General features: G+C 43.5%; 1 protein-coding gene across 1 annotated transcript in view; it reads right to left on the bottom strand.

The window, feature by feature from the left end:
- Positions 1–24238, bottom strand: part of SYNRG (synergin gamma) — a 124146-nt gene extending 99908 nt beyond the window's left edge. Inside the window, exons 1-2 of the mRNA XM_089673598.1 lie at positions 24158–24238; positions 4063–4103 (exon numbers count right to left, since the gene is read on the bottom strand). Coding sequence (XP_089529724.1) covers positions 4063–4103; positions 24158–24198 — 82 coding nt within the window. The 5' untranslated portion in view covers positions 24199–24238. The remainder of the gene's footprint in view (positions 1–4062; positions 4104–24157) is intronic.
- Between the last annotated feature and the right edge of the window lie 265 nt (positions 24239–24503).

Below are 24503 nucleotides of genomic sequence, written 5' to 3'. Positions count from 1 at the left end.
GCAATCTTTCATCAATTTTCCTCATCCGTCCACGACCAGGGAGATTAGCTACAGTGCCATGGGTTGCAAACTTCTTGATAATGTTGCGCACTGTGGACAAAGGCAAATCTAGTTCTCTGGAGATGGACTTGTAACCTTGAGATTGTTGATATTTTGCCACAATTTTGGTTCTCAGGTCCTCAGACAGTTCTCGTCTCCTCTTTCTGTTGTCCATGCTTAGTGTGGCACAGACAGACACACAATGCAAAGGTTAAGTGAACGTCTCTCCTTTTTATCTGCTTTCAGGTGTGATTTCTATATTGCCCACACCTGTTACTTGCCCCAGGTGAGTTTACAGGAGCATCACATGCTTGTAACATTCTTATTTATCCGCAAGTGTGAAAGGGTGCCAATACTTTTGTCCAGCCCATTTTTGGAGGTTTGTGTGACATTATGTCGAATTTGCTTTCTTTCCTCCCTTTTTTTGTTTTGTCCCAATACACACAAAGGGAATAAACATGTGTATAGCAAAACATGTGTTAATGCAATACGTTTCGTGAGAAATACATGATTTCCTGGAGAAATATCAAGGGTGCCAACAATTTCGGCCATGACTGTATATATATATATATATATATATATATATATATAAAAAAAACACATTGTGAAATAAAAGAAAAGGAAAAAAACAAAATGTACTGTCTGCCAGTGTCCCCTGATCACTGCCACACCAGTTATAATGTGATGCTGTACTGCACTGGTGACAATAAGACTAAATAATAAACATTGATTTGGATTATTTTCACCAAATAAAAGTAGCAGTATACATTTTGGCCTAAATCTATAAATAATTATATATTTGCAAAATTTTATAACAAACCAAAAAAAAAAAAAAAAAAAAAAAAACACAATTTAAAAGAAAAAGGTAAACTTTTCTAATGGGTACAGTATTGTATGACCACGCAATCGCCATGGGGTAAAGGTTAAATGGGGTAAAAGTGCCTGGTATTGAGGCGGTGAAATCACCACGGTTTTGTTTTTCTTTTTTGCTATACAAAAACAAAAAAAAAATCAGGGATGCTGGGGCTGGTGTGGTTGTAATAAAGGACGCTGTGAGGATGGCGATGATTAGGGACGCTGTGAGGATTGTGGTGATTAGGGATGCCGACTAGTGCAGTGGTGATTAGCAATTGTTTCTCTATATGTGTTTGGCACCATTCATGATGACATTGTTTACATTTTGATAGCTGTGATTGGCCACAGCTATCACAAGGTATTATTATTATTATTATTATACAGGATTTATATAGCGCAAACAGTTTGCTCAGAGCTTTACAATATAATGGGGGACAATACAGCAACAATACAATTCAATACAAGAGGGATAGGAGGTCCCTGCTCCTTGGAGCTTACAATCTAGGAGGGAGGGGCTAGTGGTACAAAAGGTAGGAACTGTGGGGGATGTGCTGGTTGAAGAGTAGAAGATTCCATCATTAGCTGAGGGCAGGATAGGCTTCCCTAAAGAGATAGGTTTTCAGAGATCGCCTAAAAGTGAGCAGAGTAGGCGATAGTCTGATAAATTGGGGTAGAGAGTTCCAGAGGATGGGGCAAGCTCTGGAGAAGTCCTGGAGACAAGCATGGGAGGTGGAGACAAGGGAGCAAGAGAGCAGGAGGTCTTGCGAGGAGCGGAAAGTATGGCTTGGGTGATATTTAGAGACAAGATCGGTGATGTAATTTGGGGCAGAGTTATAAATGGCTTTATACGTTGTTAGCGTTTTGAATTTTATCTGTTGGGCAATGGGAAGCCAGTGGAGGGACTGGCAGAGAGGGGTGGCAGATACAGAACGGTTAGTAAGGTGGATGAGTCTGGCAGCAGCATTCATGATAGACTGAAGAGGGGATAGCCTGCGATTAGGTAGGCCAATGAGGAGGGAGTTACAATAGTCAAGGCGAGATATAACAAGGGAGTGAATAAGTTGCTTAGTGGTTTCCGAGGTTAGGAACGGGCGTATCTTGGAGATGTTGCGGAGGAGAAGTCTACAAGATTTGGACAGTGAATGGATTTGGGACTGAAAGGACAGATGGGAGTCTAATATTACACCTAGTACCCTGGCATGAGGGGAGGGACTGATGATTGTGTTATTGATCTTGATGGAGAAGTCAGGGGAGGGGGCACGGGCTGGGGGGAATACTAAGAGCTCAGTTTTGGAAAGATTGAGTTTGAAGAAGTGGAGTGACATCCATCAAAAAACCCTCACTGGATCCCACCTGTTTGAATAACTTAAGACCCATCTCCCTGTCCCCATTTGCATCCAAGCTTCTCGAGCACCTTGTTCACAACCGTATGAAATGCTACCTCACCGACAACAACCTTCTTGATCCCCGACAGTCTGGCTTCCGCCCACAACATTCCACAGAATCTGCCCTACTAAAACTCACTAAATGACCTACTAACTGCTAAAACCAACGGCCATTACTCCATACTCATACTCATACTCCTTGACCTTTCCGTTGCCTTTGACACAGTCGACCACCCGCTCCTCCTCAGTAAACTCCACATAATCGGCCTCCGTGACTCTGCTCTCTCCTGGTTCTCCTCTTACCTTTCTCAGCGCACTTTCAGTGTCACATACAACTCCTTCTCCTCTTTCTGTTGGGGTACCCCAAGGTTCTGTTCTTGGGCCCCTTCTTTTCTCTCTTTCTATACCTCCTCCCTGGGCCAACTGATAACCTCCCATGGCTTCCAATACCACCTCTATGCTGATGACACCCAGATCTATCTCTCCACTCCCCAGCTCACCCTCTCAATCTCCTCATGTATCACAAATCTACTAAACGACATATCAGCATGGATGTCACATCACTACCTCAAACTCAATCTTTCAAAAACTGAGCTTGTAATATTTCCTCCTCCCCGATCCCCCACTCACGACTTTACCATTAAGATCAACAGCACAACCATTGGTCCTTCCCCTCATGCCAGGGTGCTAGGCGTAATCCTAGACTATGACCTCTCCTTTGGGCCCCACATCCACTCACTGGCTAAATCCTGCCGCCTCAACCTCCGGAACATTTCCAAAATCCGCCCCTTCCTGACCAATGACACCACAAAACAACTTATCCACGCCTTGGTTATATCCCGCCTCGATTACTGCAACTCCCTCCTCACTGGCCTACCGTTACACAGGCTATCCCCCCTTCAGTCTAATATTAATGCTGCTGCTAGACTCATACACCTTACCAACCGATCAGCGACTGCTTCCTCTCTCTGCCAATCCCTCCACTGGCTTCCAATAACGCAACGTATAAAATTCAAAATACTAACCACCACCTACAAAGCCATCCACAACACTGCCCCCAGCTACATCACCAACCTCATCCACAGATACCACCCAAATCGCCCACTCCGCTCCTCCCATGGTATCCTCCTCTCTAGCTCCCTCATCACCTCCTCCCATGCTCGCCTCCAGGACTTCTCCAGAGCCTCTCCCATCCTCTGGAACTCCCTACCACAGCATGTCCAGTCAGACCCCACCCTGTCTGCCTTTAGGCGATCTTTGAAAACCCACTTCTTCAGGGAAGCCTACCCCACCTCCACCTAAGAACTGCACTTGAATCACCTCCGCCAGATCATCCCCCACAGCTATCACCTTTTGTATCACCTCCCCCTTCCTTTAGATTGTAAGCTCCATGAGCAGGGCCCTCCTATTCCTTCTGTACTGAAATGTATTGTAATTGTACTGTCTCCCTTATATTGTAAAGCACTGCGCAAACTGTTGGCGCTATATACATCCTGAATAATAATAATCCATCCACAAGGTACAAGGCCTCTATGATTGGCCCTGTACCATGTGGCCGCTGTCACCAATCACAGAGATCATACAGTAGTAAATAATGTAGTCTAGAATTACAGCATTGTTTACTACTGCTGAATGTGACTGCTGTGACCAATCACAGCGGCCCTGTACCCTGATCTGTGATGTGTGTCCCCAAGTATGTCCTCCCATGAGGCTTTTCGTCTTTCTCAAGCAGAAGAAAAAATAAAAAAAAAAAACTTTCCCGACAAACACATTGCATACATACCTTGAGATGATCCAATGCTGGTCCCTAAAGGAAATACAAAACTGTAAAAAAAGAAAAAAAAAAAAAAATACACAAGTTACAGCTAAAGGTTGAAAGGCATTAATTCGTAATATTATCAACTATATATATGCATGGGTAACTTCACCTTGTTGAGAGAAATAAAAATTGTCTACAAATAAATATACAAAGCAAAGCATTTTAGTAAAGGTTATTGCTACTTACCTATTGCTGTTCTGGTGGAACACAAATTTACATTGCAATCACTTCCTGCTTCCTGGGTGACAAGATGGAATCTCTTCCTGCCATAATTGCAGGTCTAGTTCCAATTTTGTAATAATTAAAAATACCAGCTAAGAAAATGGTGAACCAACCACATGATAAAGAAATTACTTTGCTAGGGTTGCTCTTTATGGAAAGGGAACATGCAACCAGTCATATACATTCTTAGATTGGAACTACCGTATATACTCGAGTATAAGCCGAGTTTTTCAGCACATTTTTTGTGCTGTAAAACGGCCCCCTCGGCTTATACGCGAGTCAACGTCTGCAGAGGGCTGCTGTCTCTTACCTGGCTCCAGTCCCACGACGATCCGGTCCAGGAAGCGCGGCTGCTCCTTCATTCGGTTCGTCCACTGGATGTTCGCGCGGCTGCTCGGCTCCGCCTTCTCACCGGTGATTGGCCGCCAGAACTGTAGCTCAGGAAAGGCACACAGGCGGCCAATCACCGGCGAGGAGGCGGAGCTGAGCGGCCCCGCAAAAATCGAGTGAAGGAGATGCAGGTAAGTGTGCCGTGCTTAGGTGCTGCTGCAACCACATATGCTGGCTGCAGCAGCACCATACTGGAACAGGGGTCAGCAAGTGTCAGTGGGAGGAATAGTGCCCCATCATTGGTGTCACTGATACCAATGATGGGGCATTATTCCTCCCACTGACACCAACGATGGGGCACTTTTCCTCCCCCCCACTGATACCAACGATTGGGCACTATTCCTCCCCCCCCCCCCCACTGACACCAATGATGGGGCACTATTCCACCCCCCACTGATACCAACGATTGGGCACTATTCCTCCCCCCCACTGACACCAATCATGGGATACTATTCCTCCCCCCCACTGACACCAATCATGGGATACTATTCCTCCCCCCCACTGACACCAACGATGGGGCACTACTCCTCCACCCCCCCCACTGACACCAATGATGGGACACTATTCCTCCCACTGACACCAATAATGGGGTGCTATTCCCCCCACTGATACTAATAATGGGGCACTATTCCTGCCACTGATACCAATGATGGGGCACTATTCCTCCCACTGACACCAATGATGGGGCACTATTCCTCCCACTGATACCAATGATGGGGCACTATTCCTCCCACTGATACCAATGATGGGGCACTATTCCTCCCACTGATACCAATGATGGGGCACTATTCCTCCCACTGACACCAATGATGGGGCACGATTCCTCCCACTGACACCAATGATGGGGCACTATTCCTCCCACTGATACCAATGATGGGGCACTATTCCTCCCACTGATACCAATGATGGGGCACTATTCCTCCCACTGATACCAATGATGGGGCACTATTCTTCCCACTGATACCAATGATGGGGCACTATTCCTCCCACTGACACCAATGATGGGGCACTATTCCTCCCACTGACACCAATGATGGGGCACTATTCCTCCCACTGACACCAATGATGGGGCACTATTCCTCCCACTGACACCAATGATGGGGCACTATTCCTCCCACTGACACCAATGATGAGGCACGATTCTTCCCACTGGTGTTCCCACCCTCGGCTTATACTCGAGTCAATAGTTCCCAGTTTTTTGTGGTAAAATTAGGTACCTCGGCTTATATTCGGGTCGGCTTATACTCGAGTATATACGGTAAGCTGTATCTGAGCACCACAAACTGAAAACACTATTTATTCATTTTTAATATTCAAAAAGTGAACTCCCCCATCCATGTCTCCATGGTTTGATTTGTTGAGAAATCACTTTGAAAAACAACAGCTTGGCAATTCTAGCTGCAGCCATCTTGAGTCAGAGCAGATGATTTAGTATTTACTTGCTGGAATCACCTGCCCTTAGCTAAGACAAGAAGGCAGGAGGGCGTGCTTAGCTGAGAAAGTGCCTCCTCCAGATGGAAAAAAAAAAAAAAATGCTCATGAAGACTCCTCACACCCCGTCATATTTTGAAAACACAGACAAATCGTTCATTCACAAGAATCTGTGAACAAGAAAACTACCACAGTGATAGATGGACTTGTAGTTTGAGTGGGCCACAAACCCAGTTAGCACACTTCACTCACTCACTCCAGGTTACAAGCTGAAAGCCTGTACAGAGGCATGGGCTGAAATCTGAAGAGAGTGTGTGCAGAAGACTGAAATTGCGATCTGCTGATCATGGGTGCAAAACTTTGCAGACCCGTTTAAAAAATAAATAAATGCACATGCAAAAATTAAACCTGCAAAAAATGTGCATTTATAATTTTTTTTTTTTTTTTTTTTTTTTTAAAGCTGAACTTGGCTTTTAAATGTTGAGAGTGTTTAGTTCAGCTACCAAAAGCCTTCATTGACCTCTCCAGCTGCAGACACTGATGAGTAATTCATCCTGAAAGTACTGAACTGACAAAAATGCAGACTCTTCTCAGCCTTTAATTTGCTCCATGTTTGTCTGGTGTGGCTTAGAAGTTCCAAAGTTAGAAAAGGCCAGGCGACTAACATGTTTAGAAGAAACACAGCAATGGCAGTCTACATATTTTTCTCCTGGCAGGTGCATTATAAATGCCAACTTCATTGTTTTGGATGAAGTGGGTAACTGCAAGAATCTGTTGTCATGTACGCACTGGGAAGATTTCCATAATTTCTTGTGTATTAGATTGTTAGGGAGGTTTCCCCTTGCCCAAGATAGAATTAAAAATATTTTACATTAGGAATAAGGAATACTTAAAGAGGAGTTCCAGCCATTTTTGTGTTTATTAAAAGTCAGCAGCTACAGTTTTTGTAGCTGCTTACGTTAAATAAACACCCATTTACCTGTCCCGGAGTCCAGCGATGTACTCACCCGTACTGGCCCTTCTCTCCGCCACAGCACCGGCATCTCAACTGTGGGCACCAGGCTGTGACAGCTTGTGGCTTCACAGCCTGGTGCCCACTGCGCATGTACGAGTCGTGCTGCGCCTCCTGATTGGTCCAGCAGTCTTCTGGGACCTGTGAAAAGTTCCCAGGAGACTACAGGAGGAAGGAGGGGGCTGAACATCTGGCTCATTTCGCCACGGTGAACTGAGCCGGTAGTTGGAGCGGGTACCTGTCAAAACCAGGTACCCGCTCCCCCAAAAGGGGGCAAATATGTTTTTATTGCTGTTTGAGTCCTGGTTGGAGAGATTTCCCTTTGCTTCCAGTTTAAATGGTGGATGTCAGACAGAACAGGAAAGGAAGGGAGAAAATTCAGGCCCTCCTAACCCTCTTGTATTGAACTGTATTGTTGTCTCCCTTTATACTGTAAAGCACTATATAATTCCTGTATACTAATAATTCCCCTAACAGGGACCCAGACAGCAACACAATCTAACAGATTCTCACTATTACACATGTGATGTAAAACAGTTTGGTTTTAAAAATAAAGATATATTACTATCCCTTTTCCATGAGAATGACATTTGTCTGTCTTGCATGGGTTCCTTTTTAAAAATAAATGCACAAAAGCTTTATCATGTAAAAACCAAGGAGCCAAGGTCTCTAATTAGTATGCTGCAGCAGCTAGTGCAATTTGATAGCAGGAAGGAAATTGATGCCGTAAGACCAACACAAGTACATCATCAATTATACACAGTGCCCGTTTAAAATAGGACAATAAAGAACCCAGAAAACCTAGCCACAGTCGCTATTCCCTGCCTGCATATAAAAAGGTGTGTTTATACTAAATCTAGAACTCAAAGACTAAAATGGCAGCTTCAAGAGCAGGACATCTTAGTTGTTATCCCATATAAAGTAAACCTGTAGGCTGCCATTAATTACTATCTACCTGGCTCGGAGTAACATGCATGGAGCAGGTAAAGCCAGAACCCCCGATTTGCACACTTGTTTCTGGCCAGTGACCCAAAAAGTATAAAAGCCATTAGATCATCATAGATGCCAACCACCAATTAGAAGAAATCCACAATGGCAGCCTACATGTTCCTTCAGAAGAGATTTTCTATAAAGGGAAAGTATTTACACAGTTGCACTTGCATATTATTACTAATATATAGGGATAGCATGGTTTTCAGTAAGCTAACCATACACACATGAACTTTTCACAACCACACTAAACAGCAGGAGGACATTTCCTTGCAACTATTGTATTTAAAGATCTGCAGTACCTGCGGCTGTCTGAATACCAAAACAAGGACTGGATCTGACTGGATGCAGTCGTTGTTCGGTTGACACTTTTTTCACTTGGCTCCGAATTTTAGTTTTGTCAAGTGAGCTGGTGCAAACAGAGCTCCCCACAGCTCACAATTTCAGCTGATACAGCAGGAACTGGCTAAAATGTAAAACATTTAAAAATGTAGTCAGCCGACACAGAGAATGGCATTGTGAGAAGATGTCAAGTACTACCACCATGCAGCACAGTAGGGCATCCTGCACACAAGCAACTGAGCCTGTGGAAAGTACATGCGGTATCTTTTTCTACCCAAGAAACCCTTTAAATGCTTTTAATATCTGCAAATGCCCATATGCTATACTAATGTTTGCAATAGGAAAGCCAGTCTGCATATGTACTAAACAAATATGGCTGCCTCGTGTACAACTAAAATTAGAAACTACACACAGAAATCTGGTTTAAAAAAAATAAATAAAATTTAAAAAACACATTTTAAAATGTGTTTATCATTTTTTTGTGACAGATAGAGCTTTATTTTGGTGGGAATTAATCACCTCTGGGTTTTTTTCTTAAAACAAACACCACTGAAAATTAAAAAAAAAAAAAAAAAAAAAAAAGTTCTTAGTTTTTGTTATTAAATTTTGTAAATAAGTGATTTTTCTCTTTCACTGATGTGCGCTAATGAGGCTGCACTGATGGACACTGATAGGTGGCACTGATGGGCATTGACAGGCATCACTGATGGGCACTGAAAGGCAGCACTCATATGGCACTGACTAGCACTGATGCACACTGATAGGCGGCACTGACTGGCACTGATGGGTGACACTAAAAGGCAGCTCAGATGGACACTGATATGTGGCATTGATGAGCACTGGCAGGCACTGAAATGTGGCACTGGCAGGTGGCATGGATGAGCACTGACAGCTGGCACTGATGGACACTGACAGGTGGCACTGCTGGGGCTACACAGATCATTAAGGCACACTGATCATCAGTGTCCTGATGATTAGTGTACATGTCCCCTCTGAGGGAGGCTGATTACTGGCTCTCCTCTCAAGCTGTCCCTATTTACATGCGATCAGCTGTGATTGGACACAGCTGATCACATGTCCGAACTGTCATCTTCGGCTATCTCCGATCGCCGCGCTGCGCGCTCCCGTATCTGCGCATGCGCGGTTAGAATGGGAGGACGTCATATGATGTCCTCCCAGAACGAGAGAACCACCTTGCCTACGTCATTTTACTATATGGCGGGTGGGGGGGCGGATAAAATCCAAGAACCAGGAAGATTCCTCTTCAGTGAATGTGAAAATAACCGCTTTAAAAAATATATATCTCTGTGTCACAATCCAAGCATGGATCTATCCTTGGGGGGGGGGGGGGGGGGAACTAGGCAGACTCAATGGACCACTCTGTCTTTTTCTGTCATTACTTTTCTAAACAATGAATTGTAAATGATACTACGACAAGTATGAAGAACTTGGAAATGGACACTACTTCAATTTGAAAAATGCAACGTAATGCAAATAAAGGAACTGGTCTTTTGGGCAAAATAGAAGTGTTTAAGGACTTGTGCGTTCACAATGCTAGTATATCAACACGTTTATATACAGTACACAGTTATGAGAAGATTGTTTAGAACTACTGAAAGGGTTACAATTGACAGAATTCTTGAAGTATTACGGTAATCCATTGCCAACAAGCAATACACACATTTATGGCCTCACTGAAGTGAATCTTCCTCTGTGGGGCTGAATATGTGCTTACCTCTGTTTCTGGTGAGAGTACTCTGCATAGTACCAAACTGTCACCACACCAGCTCAGGCTCTCAATTATGTCATCACTATGAGAGCTTGTGATTGGCTATCATAGTGGTCAGTAACTGTACAGCAAATCCTTCTCTTGAAAGAAGAAAGATATACAATGTATCTTTTTCTCCGTGCAAGAAGAGAATGTAAAAATAAAGTCAGGTATGAGTCCATGCACAATACTTAAGGCTATTAGCATTTTTTGAGCTTCAGCGTCTAGAAGCAGAAAAAAAAAAAAAAAAAAAAACACAAACGTTTTTGTAGCATTTTGTGGAACGTTTTTTCCAGCAGGGAAAAAAAAAACGAAATGCTGCTAAAATGCTCCTAACAGCTTGTTTCTAACTTAGTGTTTTTACAATACACGTAGAGAAAAATAAATAAATAACGCTTTTAAACACTACTAAAAATTGCTATTATCGGCAACTAACATCCAGTGATTTTCCCAGCATTTTTTTTAGCTTTAAAAAAAACAAATAATATCAGGAGCCATGAATATCATTTATTGCCACATAGGTCCCATTTGCACTGAGAAAAACAAGGTATAAAATTATCTGGATACACTAAATAGTTGCAAAGATATGTACAGTTTTACCAACATGCTGAAGTAGCAAAACTGGTTTCAGACATTCAGATTTGTTTGGACATTTGTACGACAGCCTTTTCCCCTGACAAATGATATGGTTATATATAAAGACAAGGCAGCTTTGTAGAGTAGCAGAGCATGTAAAACAGTCATGGATTGGTGAGAGTCTTTAAATTGGATCTTACTATGACCCAGTGCTACAATTAAGTCCCGCATAGGGCAGAGACGTGAGTGTGGAGGATACCATGTTGTATTTTATCCTGGATTATCTAGATGCCGCCTATATTTACTCCTATGGAAGAGTAGCTGACAGGAGGCGTCCGAACTCCATCTCACATAGGTGGCTCAGTGTTTCAGGTGGGTAGTGGGCTTGCTATGTTTTCACAGCAAAGCTTGCACAGAGATTCACACAAAAAGGTTTTACACTTTACACACTATCACAGATCAATCGGTGGAAGGCTTTGTTGTGGGCAGCCCAGACAACCACATTTCCACAAGCAGCAGTAAACAAATAGCTGACAACATATTGTACTAAAACATTCAAAGATTTTTAGAAACACAACTCTTTCCTTTTAATGAGCAAATAAAATGTAGTTTAGTATTACAGAAATGTGCGATTTAATTCTAGCTGCAACGATACAAAGACAGTGAGGTCCCTCGCTGGCAGCTTTTACCCAGGTTCTTCAAAGTGTCAGTCTTCAGCTATTTTGATTGTCTGGGACGACAGGCATGCACATGTGCAGCACAGTATACATTCTACAGGGGATTGTGGACAGACAGGTAAGTGTATTTTATTGCAGAGGAAACACTGCATATCTCTTCTGCAAAAATCCTGCCCGTTTGTAACGTCATCATTGTTAGCTGTCAAGTAACACTAAAGTCTCAGTTTTTTTTTTTTTTTTTTTTTTTATAGGTCATGCTTATCTGCTCTATGCAATGGTGTTCCACATAGCAGCCTCAATCCTGCTCTTCTCAGGTCCCCTGCTGGTGCTCCTCACCTCCCCCCCCCCCCAAAGCAAGCTACTTGCTCTGGGGGCACTCATGCATGCTCACTCATGGGCCTCACTGTGTGTCTATAAGACACAGTGTGTTGATGGGGAAACTTGTTCTCTTTATAAAGTAGCCACAGCCCAGGCAGAAAAGCATGTCCCCTGCCAGCATGTTGCAGGGAAGGCACCTTGATATTTGTGTGGAACCAACAGTGGTCTGCACAAAGGTTTATTAAGCTTCATGTGGAGTCAGAGCTAGAGCTCCCCAAACAACAGGAAGTATGAGCTTTGTTGATTGTAGAGGTATACAGTGGATATAAAAAGTCTACACCCCCCTGTTAAAATGTCAGGTTACTGTGATGTAAAAAACAAAAACAAAAAAAAAAATTTAAAAAAATATGAGACAAAGATAAGTCATTTCAAAACTTTTTTCACCTTTAAATGTGACCTATAAACTGTACAGCTCAATTGAAAAACAAACTGAAATCTTTTGGGGGGGGGGGTAAACATAAAAAACTAAAATAATGTGGTTGCATAAGTGTGCACACCCTCTTATAACTAGGGATGTAGATGTGTTCAGAATTAAGCAATCACATTGAAAACCATGTTAAATAGGAGTCAGTACACATATGGCATCATTTAAAGTGCCTTTGATTAACCCCAAATAAAGTTCAGCTGTTCCGGTAGGTCTTCTCTGACATTTTCTTAGTCGCATCTTACAGCAAAAACTATGGTCCGCTGAGAGCATCCAAAGCATCAGAGGAATCTCACTGTTAAGAAGGTATCAGTCAGGAGAAAGGTACAAAAATATACCATGGAACACAGTGAAGACAGTCATCATCAAGTGAAGAAAATATGGCGCAACAGTGACATTACCAAGAACTGGACATCCCTCCAAAATTAATGAAAAAACTAGAAGAAAACTGGTCAGGGAGGCTGCCAAGAGGCCTACAGCAACATTAAAGGAGCTGCAGGAATATCTGGCAAGTACTGGCTGTGTGGTACATGTGACAACAATCTCCCGTATTCTTCATATGTCTGGGCTATGGGGTAAAGTGGCAAGATGGAAGAATTTTCTTATGAAGAAAAACATCCAAGCCCGACTAAATTGTGCAAAAACACATCTGAAGTCTCCCAAAAGCATGTGGGAAAATGTGTTATGGTCTGATGAAACCAAGATTGAACTTTTTTAGTCAAAATTCCAAAAGAAATGTTTGGTGCAAAAACAACACTGCACATCACCAAAAAAAACATACCGACAGTGAAGCATGGTGGTGGCAGCATCATGCTTTGGGGTGGTTTTTCTTCAGTTGGAACTGGGGCCTTAATCAAGGTAGAGGGAATTATGAACAGTTCCAAATTCCAGTCAATACTGGCATAAAACCTTCAGGCTTCTGCAAGAAAGTTGACAATGACTCAAAGCATACATTTAAATCAACAAAGGAATGCCTTCACCAGAAAGAGAAGAAGTTTTGGAATGGCCCAGCCAGAGCCCAGACCTGAATCCAATTGAAAATCTGTGAGGTGATCTGAAGAGGGCAGTGCACAAGAGATGCCCTCACAATCGAACAGATTTGGAGTGTTATTGCAAGGAAGAGTGGGCAAATATTGCCAAGTCAAGATGCGGCATGCTGATAGACTCAGACCCAAAAAGACTGAGTGCTGTAATAAAATCAAAAGGGGATTCGACAAAGTATTCTTTAAGGGTGTGCACACTTATGCAACCATATTATTTTAGTTTTTTATATTTACTTACCTCCTCCTAAAAGATTTCAGTTTGTTGTTCAACTGAGCTGTACAGTTTATAGGTTACATTAAAAAGGTGGGAAAAGTTCTGAAATGATTTATCTTTGTCTCATTTTTTTCCATCACAGAAACCTGACATTTTAAACGGATGTGTAGACTTTTTATATCCACTGTAGGTTTAACTTGGCAGAAGACATGTCGGACCACTGCAGAGAGAGCACAGGTCCCACTCTGTAGCATGCTGGTAGGGTACAGGCTTTTTATACTCAGACTGTGACTGCTTTCAAAGAATATAAGAAAAAGGTTTCAATATTTTTTTAAAACTACAGGTTTCTTAAAAATAATACTTAGTGATCCTGTCATGCAAGACCTGTTCATGCACTGTCTGTTATGGGGCAACAACAGACTGACAATTATGTTCCTGAAACATCAACCTGTCACTCACAACCAAAGCTGGGACTACAGGCAACAATGCAGACACACACAGCACAGGCATCATGCACTGTTGTCAATATCAGCTGATATGCAAGTAAAAATCAAAGTGGCTGAAAGAGGCGAGCAGAGATAAGCAATGTAAAAAAAAAAAAAAAGAAAAATGAGGAAACAGTATTTTATGGAAGAATAAACAAAGCAACTGTCTATGATACACAGTGCTTTAGCAAACTGAATATCATTCATATGTTGTTTAGATCTGCCTAAACTATTAATTCAATGCATATCCACCAAGGTAGGCCTTTACACTCTATAGTTGCTGGTTGATTTTAAAGCCCAACTCTGGGACGTTGTTGAAGTGCTATTAAAGGCATTAAAAAAATAAACGTTCTACTTACTTGCTCTGTGCAGTGATTTTGCACAGAGCAGCCCTGATCTGCTCCTTTCAGGTCCACGTTTGGCGCTCCTACCCATTCCCTCCTGCCAAGTGCCCCCTGAGCAAGCAGCTTGCTATGAGTTTTCCTGAGCCACTGCTCTGCCTGTCCATTCACACACAGAGCCACGGCATGGAGCAGCACACACAGTGCTCCTCCCCCTCTCTCCTCATTGGCTCACTGGCTTGATTGATAGCAGCGAAAGCCAATGGCTCAATGTCTCAGCCAATGAGGAGAGAGAGAGAGACCTGGGAGAGCTGAGGCTCTAGTGTACATTGCTGGATCACGACGTGGCTATGGTAAGTATTAGGTGGGGCTGCTGCACAAAAGCTTTTTTTAATTTCATGCACAGAACCACATACAACCACTTTAAATTACAAACATTGTAAACCCACATCCAGCATTAAAGAACAAGTTCACCTTTGGAAACATGTTCCACCTGTTTTTAGGGTGGAACATTTAACATGTTCCTGATTCTGCAGACGTCACTCGCTTCCCCCTCACCCTATGACAGAAGTATGGGGAGAAGTTACTAGCTGTCACTTTTCAAAAAACAGCGTGCCTGTACGGGGCTCCACCCACATCATTCTTTCACAGTCCTCTATGAATGAGTGGACTACAGGTCCTGACAACCTTAGTGGTTTATAGGCTTGTATTCCTCAATGAACAACCACAGCGCTCACATGGATTCATCCAGAAGTATCAGCTTGCTACGGATGTACGAGCAGATACATTGACAGTCTGCAGAATATCTGCTGATCGCTAGTGCAATGCTTTAGAGCGAGGGTTGGCAACCATCAGTTGCAATCGACCAGTCAACCGCAGGGAGCTGACAGTCGATCGTGACCGTGGTTCTACCTCCCCCAACCTCATGTTACAGGCAGAGCGGAGAGAAGGCAGCATAATGCTGGATAGAGGGCGGGAGCTGCTCAGTGATTGATTGCTAGGCTGTCCTAGGCTGGCAGCACGGTGTTATTTTTTGATCTCCGCTCTGCTCTACACACGCTGACAGGTAGGAAGTGCTGTGCGTGTGTGATATGGGGGGACGGGACACAGGAGACTCAGGAGACTGTGGGAGAGGGAGACAAAAAAAAAATAATTTTTTTGTTTTATTTACTAAGGGCTCCCCTTTTCAACTCTGCACCCCCCTCGTGTTCCACCCACTCCTGAGCATCTGTCCCACCACTGCACCCCCTCATAAGCAGCTGTTCCATTACTACATCCTTTCCTTTTCCACCACAGTACCCCCCTCCCATTCCACCTCTGCACCCCCTCCTGAGCACCTGGTCCACCTCAATACCCCCTCCTGAGCACCTGGTCCACCACTGCACAGCCTGCTGATCACCTGTTCCAGCTCTGCACTCCTCCTATTCCACCACTGAACCCACTCCTAAACAGCTGTTCCAGCACTCAAGAACACACACCAGTTCCACTACCTGTGATGCCTCTTCCACCCGCCTACATGCTACTTCCTCTGTTGCTTCCTGGTGGGGTGGAGCTAAATGACGCAGCTGCTGCCATAAAGTCCAGGCTCAGTGGGAGAGGAGTAATGGCTGCAGCCGCCTGACGCATGATTTAAAAAAAGTGGCGGGCGGACACCCAGAGAGCGGAGTGAACAACAACACTGACAGTAGAGTCCCCCAGCTAGTTTAGGTACATCCTGTGATATTGGGACACAATGTGGTCACCGCAGGACAACTATCTGAAAGACGGGCCCCCTGGAGCATGGTCAGTAATGCCATTGCGACCACTGAAGCTATCCCAGGGCTCATAGTGTCCCTTCTGCCAGGGGGTAACGCCGCCCCCCTGAAAATTGAGCCCAAGGCAAACACCTTGTTTGCCTTGCAGTGGATACACTCCTGACCCCTTCTCCAGGGTGGATGAGAAAAGGTCTGGAGTGGGACTGTGGAGTAAGATACATTTTACTCTTAAGCACGTATACATAAATCAAAATGTATCCAGTTCAGTGCGTCGGAAATCCTGCTGAAAAAGCAGCATTTGATCAGCGCATGCAGCTAATGGGCTGCAGTGCTGATCAGTGTATTATGGTGGGGGGAGGGGATACAATAGGAGCAGCGAAAGGGATTGTGTGAATGCGGGAATCTGTCAGGTTTTTTTTGTTCCACTGTCCATGTATACCTAGCTTTAGATTATCCCAGAGAAAAAAAAAAGTCTTACATTCTTCATCAGCTCAGCAAGGTCATGAAAGTAACATGTATGAACAACTACTTCCACTTTAAATTAGATTGTACAATGACATCTGAACAGTATATAAATCCTAACAATGAGCTTCTCATATCTAATAACCATTCAAAATGCTGTGGTATATTTGATGTGTAAAGAAAAAAAAAAAACACATCTGTTGGTAATTTGAGAAATTCAGAGCTCTCCACACTTTCCGTGTTTTCTTAAATAGTCATCCTACTTCTTATGTTAGACTACAAAATGATTAGCCTTTGTATCGCTAGAGAGTTTTTTTTTTTTAATTTTCTTTGGGATGGTGCATGTGATCAGCAAAGGGCCAATCAGCACTATCCAGACAGAGTGTCAGGGGTTATGCAGCCTCATAGGACAGTCAGAGCAGAATATAAACTGCTCCTACAAGCTATAATGAGTGCTCAGCTGGACACTGATAGAAGCCCCAAGACTACTATATACCACTTATGAAAAAAGGTATTAGTTTATATTTACTACAATAATTGCATTTTCATGTTGTGTGTACTGTAAGGGACCAGATATAGTGAACGCAGGGTCCTGGGTTTAGGAAGAATCACCCAACTGTTATTGATTCAACTACACTCACCCAAAACCAGCATATTGCTATTGGCTTCACCTGGAGATCACCACACTGCCGGGTCATGACACATTATGCTCAGCTCTATGCAAAAACCAAGCCATAAACAGTATGCTACAGTCAAAGTGGGTGAAATTGAAATCTCTTCTCCACAACCCCTGAGAATTAAACTGATGTCACACATGTAATCCTGTTCTGGCAACGACTCACCAGCAACAGGAACACTAAAATTACACAGAATTCACCTGCCTCCATGGGGTTTATGCATACATTTTTTTCACACAACTTTCATCCAGGAGTCACACATTTTCCCAATTGAATTCAGTTAGCAAAACAGGTATATGTTGAAGTTAAAGTTGTGCTAAAACATTTGTGTTAGTGTCAGGGTCATATTTACCTGCATGGGGATGGATAGAGTGTGCATTTGGGGCCATGCACCTGCATAGCTGTCAAACTGGAAGCAACGGCTGTTTCTGTGCAGCTGCTGCATCCCAACTGACATTAATAGGACTGCCTGCATGGAGATACAAGGAGCCCCTGTGCAGCCCCAAGCAGGATAACATTGCCCTTGCACAGACATATGCCCATGTGAACATAGCCTTATAAATAGACCCTTATGTGTATCACTACACGGCCAGATAAGCAAAACACCTCTCCCTTGCTGAAAGAAAACGAGACAGAAGATAGGTTGCCAGCACGAGAGCAACGATTGATTCATTGAACCAATGAGTAATGCAGTACAAAGCCCTGAAGCCTCCTGGGAAGTGCAATGTGGGTATCGCACAAGGTCTGGGCAGACATGTCATTCCCACCTAGGCAAGGAAGGCTACGCCCCCCCCCCCCCCAAAAGAAAAAAAAAAAAAAAGTATTATAACTAAAAGACATGCTGGTAGGTTAATTGGCTCCTGTCTAAATTGGCCCTAGTACAGGGGTGGCCAACCTGCGGCTCTCCAGCTGCTGCAGGACTACAAGTTCCATCATGCCTCTGCAAGTCAGTAACTTCCCATCTTTGCAATGCCTCATGGGAAATGTAGTTCCACAACAGCTGGAGAGCCACAGGTTAGCCACCCCCGCGCCTAGTATGTGTATGTATGAATGTAAGTTAGGGACCTTAGATTGTACACCCCTTGAGGGTTAGGGACTGATGTGAATGTACAATATATGTATGTAAAGCGCTGCGTAAATTGACAGCGCTATATCAGTACCTGAAATAAATAATAAAGTAAAACAAAATACAAATTGAGATTTTCTAAAGGGGTGCTAATATTCAGTCAAGACCAAGTTCACCTTGATTTAAAAAAAAAAAAAAAAAAAATATAAGTGATTTTATTTTTTTTCTTTACTTTGCAGCCTGTAAGGCATTGCACTGCCCGTACCTCCGATACAGGCAGGCAGTTACTGAATTGCAGCAAGATCAATGTGCTATAAGAGCTCACCAGCACCCTCAAAGTTTATTGAGAACTGCAGGTCGTTAGCTGTAATGCCTGATGGCACTTGTAGTCAATTCATTCACAGGAAACTGAATAAATGACAAGATGATTGGGCGGAGCCCTACATGGCTGTGCTGTTTTTAAATTGTGACAGCAGGTGAGTGGTGAGAAGATCCATAGCCTGCTGTCACAGGGAAGGGGGATCAGAGGAAGAGGCAGCAGAAGCTGAAACATATTACATGTTCCATCCTAAATACGGGTAGAACATGTAACATGTTCCAAAGATGAACCTATCCTTTAAAGTTAAAAATGGGAGTTAGGTTCCTGTTTAAAAATGAAAACCGGACTGGATTGCACCCCAGAATTTCTCTTTTATGCACCCTGTAACAAGGTAGGTTTTTAATTAAGAAAATAAAATAAAGTATAGATAGTGGGTGGTAAATATTAAGGGCTCATTCACACTGCTAAATGCTTAGTTTTAGTGTGCAGCTAGCGGTCAGTTTTTACTTGTAGTGCACTACAGTGAGGGGGCAATGTCATGCACATTTCAGCAATTAGAATGGTTTACCACACTTTTTTTTAACTTCATATGAAGTATCACAAAGGCAACACCTTCAGTAACTTCTCTACAGAGCAGCACGTTGTACTGTGGTACCAAGCAGTGCCTTCCATTGTGCTGAGGTAAAACGCTACATAGTTGCCCTTGAAGCTCATCACACCCCTCAACTATGTTGCGGTGTACAGGAGAAACAGAAACTGTTGCATCCTGCATGGATAAAATGTGTGAATGAGCTCTAAAGATTATACAATAAGGACTTGTTTAGACATTAGCTTCCTCCTTAAAGTGGAACTACACTGTATCTGAGCACCACAAATTAAAAACCGCCATTTTATTCATTTTTAATATTCAAAAGTAAACTCACCCATCCATCCATGTCTCCTTTATTTTGTTGAGAAATCGCTTTGAAAGACACCTCCCTAGCATTTCTGGCAGGAACCATCTTAAAGCAGTAGTAGTCCTCCAGAAACAAAACAATGGGGGTCCCCCCTGTAGGTTTAGGTCATAATCTACCGCACACTAGCGCCTTATGACAGGCTTACCTGTACACGGAGCCCTCCAGGGCAGCACTGTCATGGCTCCCTGGCGCTGCCATCTTCATCTGCTTTCTGGGTTCACAGGCCCCAGCCACATGAATGGCCAGGGCCGTGATGACATCACTCCTGTGCATCTGCTCTTACCACCAGGTGAACATCTCTGAAAAGTGATCCAAACACAGATCACGCACCTCTAAACATAACCTTAGACTGTAATATGTAAGGGTGACTTTCCACTCCTTATCTTCCACTAGCGATGAGCTTGGGCATGATCAGAGTAGGATGCAAACCCAAGTGTGCTAGGCCACCAAGAAGCTGTAACCAGTACTTTGCCAATCATCTGGCTGCAGGGCAGGGAATGTCCTGGCCACATAAGTATATAATGGGCATGTATACAAAGCAGCTGCTGGGTGGGCTGCCTATAATTGGCCTAGTATAGCAAATGGTTCCTGGAGCATTTGTTTACGTAGTTATGGACTAGGATTTGTACACACCTGAGCTCATCCATAATTTTCACATTAAGGCTTAGTTCACACTACTGCATTGCAGTTTCAATGCAATTTTCAATTTGATTACGCGATGCAACTTTGGATGTGGTTAGCATATTCATTGGAGCCAAATTGTACTGAAATCGCACCAAAGTAGTACAGGAACCTTTTCCAAAATCGCACTGTACAGAGTCACACTGACATGAACAGGTACCATGAAAAAAAAAAAAAAAATGTGATTTCCTTGTCATGCGACTCTGTACATCTGAGGGTGCATCAGAAATCGCACCAGTGTGAACCAGCACTTAGGCTAAGTTTAGACATAAGGTTCAGCAGCATTTATATTTACCATCCAACCCTCCCCCCCCCTCCCAAGCTGCAATGGCAACGGATGGGGTGTTTACACAGCGCGATCATGTTGCTTCATACCTGTGGCGAAAACTAACCAACTTGTTGCAAATGGAGAACGGCACAAAACACCCAGCGACTGCTTTTGCCAAAATTGGGGTTAAAAGGAGAAGTTCACTTTCTGTAACATGTTACACCGATATTCAGAGTGTAACATGTTACAAATGGACAGTCCCGGGATCCTTGTTGTGACTGCTAGCAGGGGATTTTCTTCTCCCTGCTAGTGGCCACAGTTTTTAAAAAAAAGGCGGCTGTGTGGGGCTCCACCTGCCGGCCGCATCACTTATTCATAGTATTCTGTGAATGAGAACACTACAAGTTCGGTCAGCCTTAGGGGTTGTCGGCTTGTAGTTCTCACCAAACTACCATGGTGCTGTGGTAGTTCATTGAATCTTCCGGTCAGTCAGTATCTGCTTGCCCATACGGGATGTACAGGCACAGGTACACTGACAGGTCTGCAGGAGACCTGCATGACACCAGTGATCTGCTAAATACAGGTGCAATGCTTTAGAGGCTCCAGAAACAAAATAATAAATGCACATTTTTTTTTACCTGAAAAAAAAAAAAAAAAAGGGTGCATTATTTTTTTGTTAAAAGCTGAACTTATCCTTTAAAACAGATGGTGAGGAGGCATCAAATTGCCTCCTCACCCCCGGTCAATTTCCTCTGAAATGTGACTCAAATTCAAATCGCTTTTCAGAGCAGCAGAAGGTTAAGAGTCGATTCACACATGTGCGGTGCGGATTGAAGCTCAGGTTTTACAGTTAATTGATACAGTAGTTGTTCACAGGTTCACGTTAAGTTCAGGATTTTATCTTGTTCACACAAATGCGGTTAGAAACTGTTCCCATAGAAGTTAATAGCCTGTAATGCACACCTGAAGTGGACCGCACTTCTCACAAATCAGACATGACTCTTTAAATCCTGAGCTAATCCTGTCCTGAACCGGTTCAAACCGCATATATGTGAACGGGCACTACAAGCTGATTCACACATGTCCAGTGCGGATCGAAGCCCAGGTTTCACAGCTAATTGATACAATACTTGTTCACACGTTCATTTCAGGTTCAGGACAGGATTAGCTCAGGATCTTATCTTGTTCACATATATGAGGTTTAAAAATGGTTCCCATAGAAGTCAATAACCTGTAATCCGTACATGACTCTTTTTAAACCGCACCAAATCCACACTGCCAGTGCACTGGACATACGTGAACAGGCACCATAGGAAGCAATGCGGTTCAAACTGCATCAAATCCGCATATATGTGAATGGGCACTAGATGCTTGTCCAAGTGCCAGGTGACTAGGGTTGCCACCTCATCCCTTTAAAACTGAACACAGGTATACTATAATAATCCAGGTTCTGTGGCTGATTACGGTGGTAATTAAACTCACTTAGTGTCTTAAATGCAAAAAAATTTGCCTCAGAACCTTTTTAAATAATATGTGTTTGGTTTTAAAGTGCTGGTGGCAACCCTACCGTTCACATATATGCGAATTGGATATGGTTTGAACCGCATTGCTTCCTAGGGTGCCTGTTCACGTATGGCCGGTGCAGATTCAGTGCGGTTTTAAAACGTGTCATATCCGATTTCCGAGCAGTGGCTTCAGGTTCAGATTACAGGCTATTGACTTCTATGGGAAACGTTTCTAAACCGCATATGTGTGAGCAGGATAAGATCCTGAGATAATCCTGTCCTGAACATGATGTAAACCTGATGAGAACCTGCAAACAACTACTGTATCAATTAGTGCCCATTCACATTTATGGGGTTTGGATGCTGTTTGAACCACACCCAATCCACATGACATGTGAAAAAACATTGCTTCCCATAGTGCCTGTTCACCGGTGGTGCAGATTCAGTGCGGTATTAAAAAGAGTCATATCCGATTTCTGAGCAGTGTGGTCCAGATCAAGTGTAGATTACAGGCTATTGACTTCTATGGGAACCGTTTCTAAACCACATGTGTGTGAACAGGATAAGATCCTGAGATAATCCTGTCCTGAACCTATGTAAACCTGATGAGAACCTGTAAACAACTACTGTATCAATTAGCACCCATTCACATATATGCGGATTGGTTTTGGTTTGAACTGCATCCAATCCACGACATATGAAAAAACATTGCTTCCTGTGGTGCCTGTTCACTGGCAGTGCGGATTCAGTGCAGTATTAAAAAAAGAGTCATGTCTGATTTCGGAGCAGTGCAGTCTAGATCAAGTGCGGATTACAGGCTATTGACTTCTATGGGAACAGTTTCTAAACCGTGTGTGTGTGTGTGAGAACAGGAGAAGATCCTAAGATAATCCTGTCCTGAACCTGACGTGAACAAGTACTGTATCAATTGGCTGTGAAACCGGAGCTTCAATCCGCACATGTAAACCTGACGAGAGCCTGTAAACAACTACTGTATTAATTAGTGCACGTTCACAAATATGTGGATTGGTTGTGGTTTGAACCGCATCCAATCAACATGACGTGAAAAAACATTGCTTCCTATGGCACCTGTTCACTGCTGGATGGCATTCAGTGCAGTATTAAAAAAACAAAAAAAGGAGTCAGGTCTGATTTCTGAGCAGTGTAGTCCAGATCAAGTGCGGATTACAGGCTATTGACTTCTATGGGAACTGTTTCTAAACCGCATATGTGTGAACAGAATAAGAGCCTGAGCTAATCCGGACCTGAACCTGATGTAAACCTGAGAACAACTACTGTATCAATTAGCTGTGAAACCTGAGCTTCAATCCGCACCGCACATGTGTGAATCAGCTGTAAATGCAGAAGACAGTTGATGTTCATCATGTAGGGACAGTGGGACACATTATTACATTACATTGTTTACATTTTTTAACCTTATTGAAGGGTCACAAAGTTGCAGGTCACCTCAATGATGCAGTGTGAACAGACGGTTTTCTATGTGCCCTAGTGTTGATCTACACAGATGGTGTGAATGAGACCTAAGAGAGCTGTAAATTCTACAACAGTATAATGAGATTACAGTAAAACACAGGGATCCTGGGGAAGGGGGGGGGGGGGGGCTTGGAAACAAAAGAGTGAAAAGGAAAAGCAATAGCATACAATCAGGGGTGAGTGTGACATGTATAAAGCTGCACTACATACATCCTACTTAGCAATAAACAGGAAATGTCAAATGTGGAATCTGATTGGCTGTCATGAATATGACTTCATAATCCTGCACCCTCCTAGAATGAGCCCCACTGTCAGCTGTTATGACTATGAACAGTCACCTATACTTCTAACTGAAACAAAAGAATGTATTTCCCAATGGAACTTTACTGAGGGACGTGTGCTGCACAGGGAGTCTCTCAGTCAATGACAATCTATGAGAAGAGCATGACTGCTCCCCCAACACACTACGTATTGTCCTGTGTCACCATCTCCACTCAGAGGACTGCTCCACCCCGCTGGACGCTGACACCCCCCAACCATGACAGGTGTACCCACACCCCACCGTGTATGAAGTGTCTACACACCTGCCGCTGCCGGCACCCCCGGCTCCCGGTCTCATTGCCATCTTTCCGTGCTGTAAATACAGGGGCACAGCCTACTTCCGCCAGTAGAACGACCTCAACTTCCGGTGTTCGCTGAGCACTGATGAATATTCCTGTGCTGCGTCCTAGAAGAGTGGTGCGATATGGCCATACACGTGTTTTCTGTGCACCAGTCTGACTATAATACACTGTAATAGGAAACCTGTCCCTGTCATTTGGAACCAAGAACTCCCTATAAGCAGTGCTGTGTTTGGAAGAAGTCTATTGTCCTAGTCCCCTGTTCACAAGCCCTCCCCCGTCTATAATCATTTAAAATCACATTCTTATC

This window comes from Staurois parvus, unplaced genomic scaffold, assembly GCF_062004578.1.
Source record: "Staurois parvus isolate SC_StPar_1 unplaced genomic scaffold, SC_StPar_1.0 ptg000142l, whole genome shotgun sequence".
NCBI lineage: Eukaryota > Metazoa > Chordata > Amphibia > Anura > Ranidae > Staurois > Staurois parvus.
The sequence above is the reverse complement of the archived record's forward strand: the minus strand, read 5'-3'. Positions and strand labels throughout refer to the sequence as shown.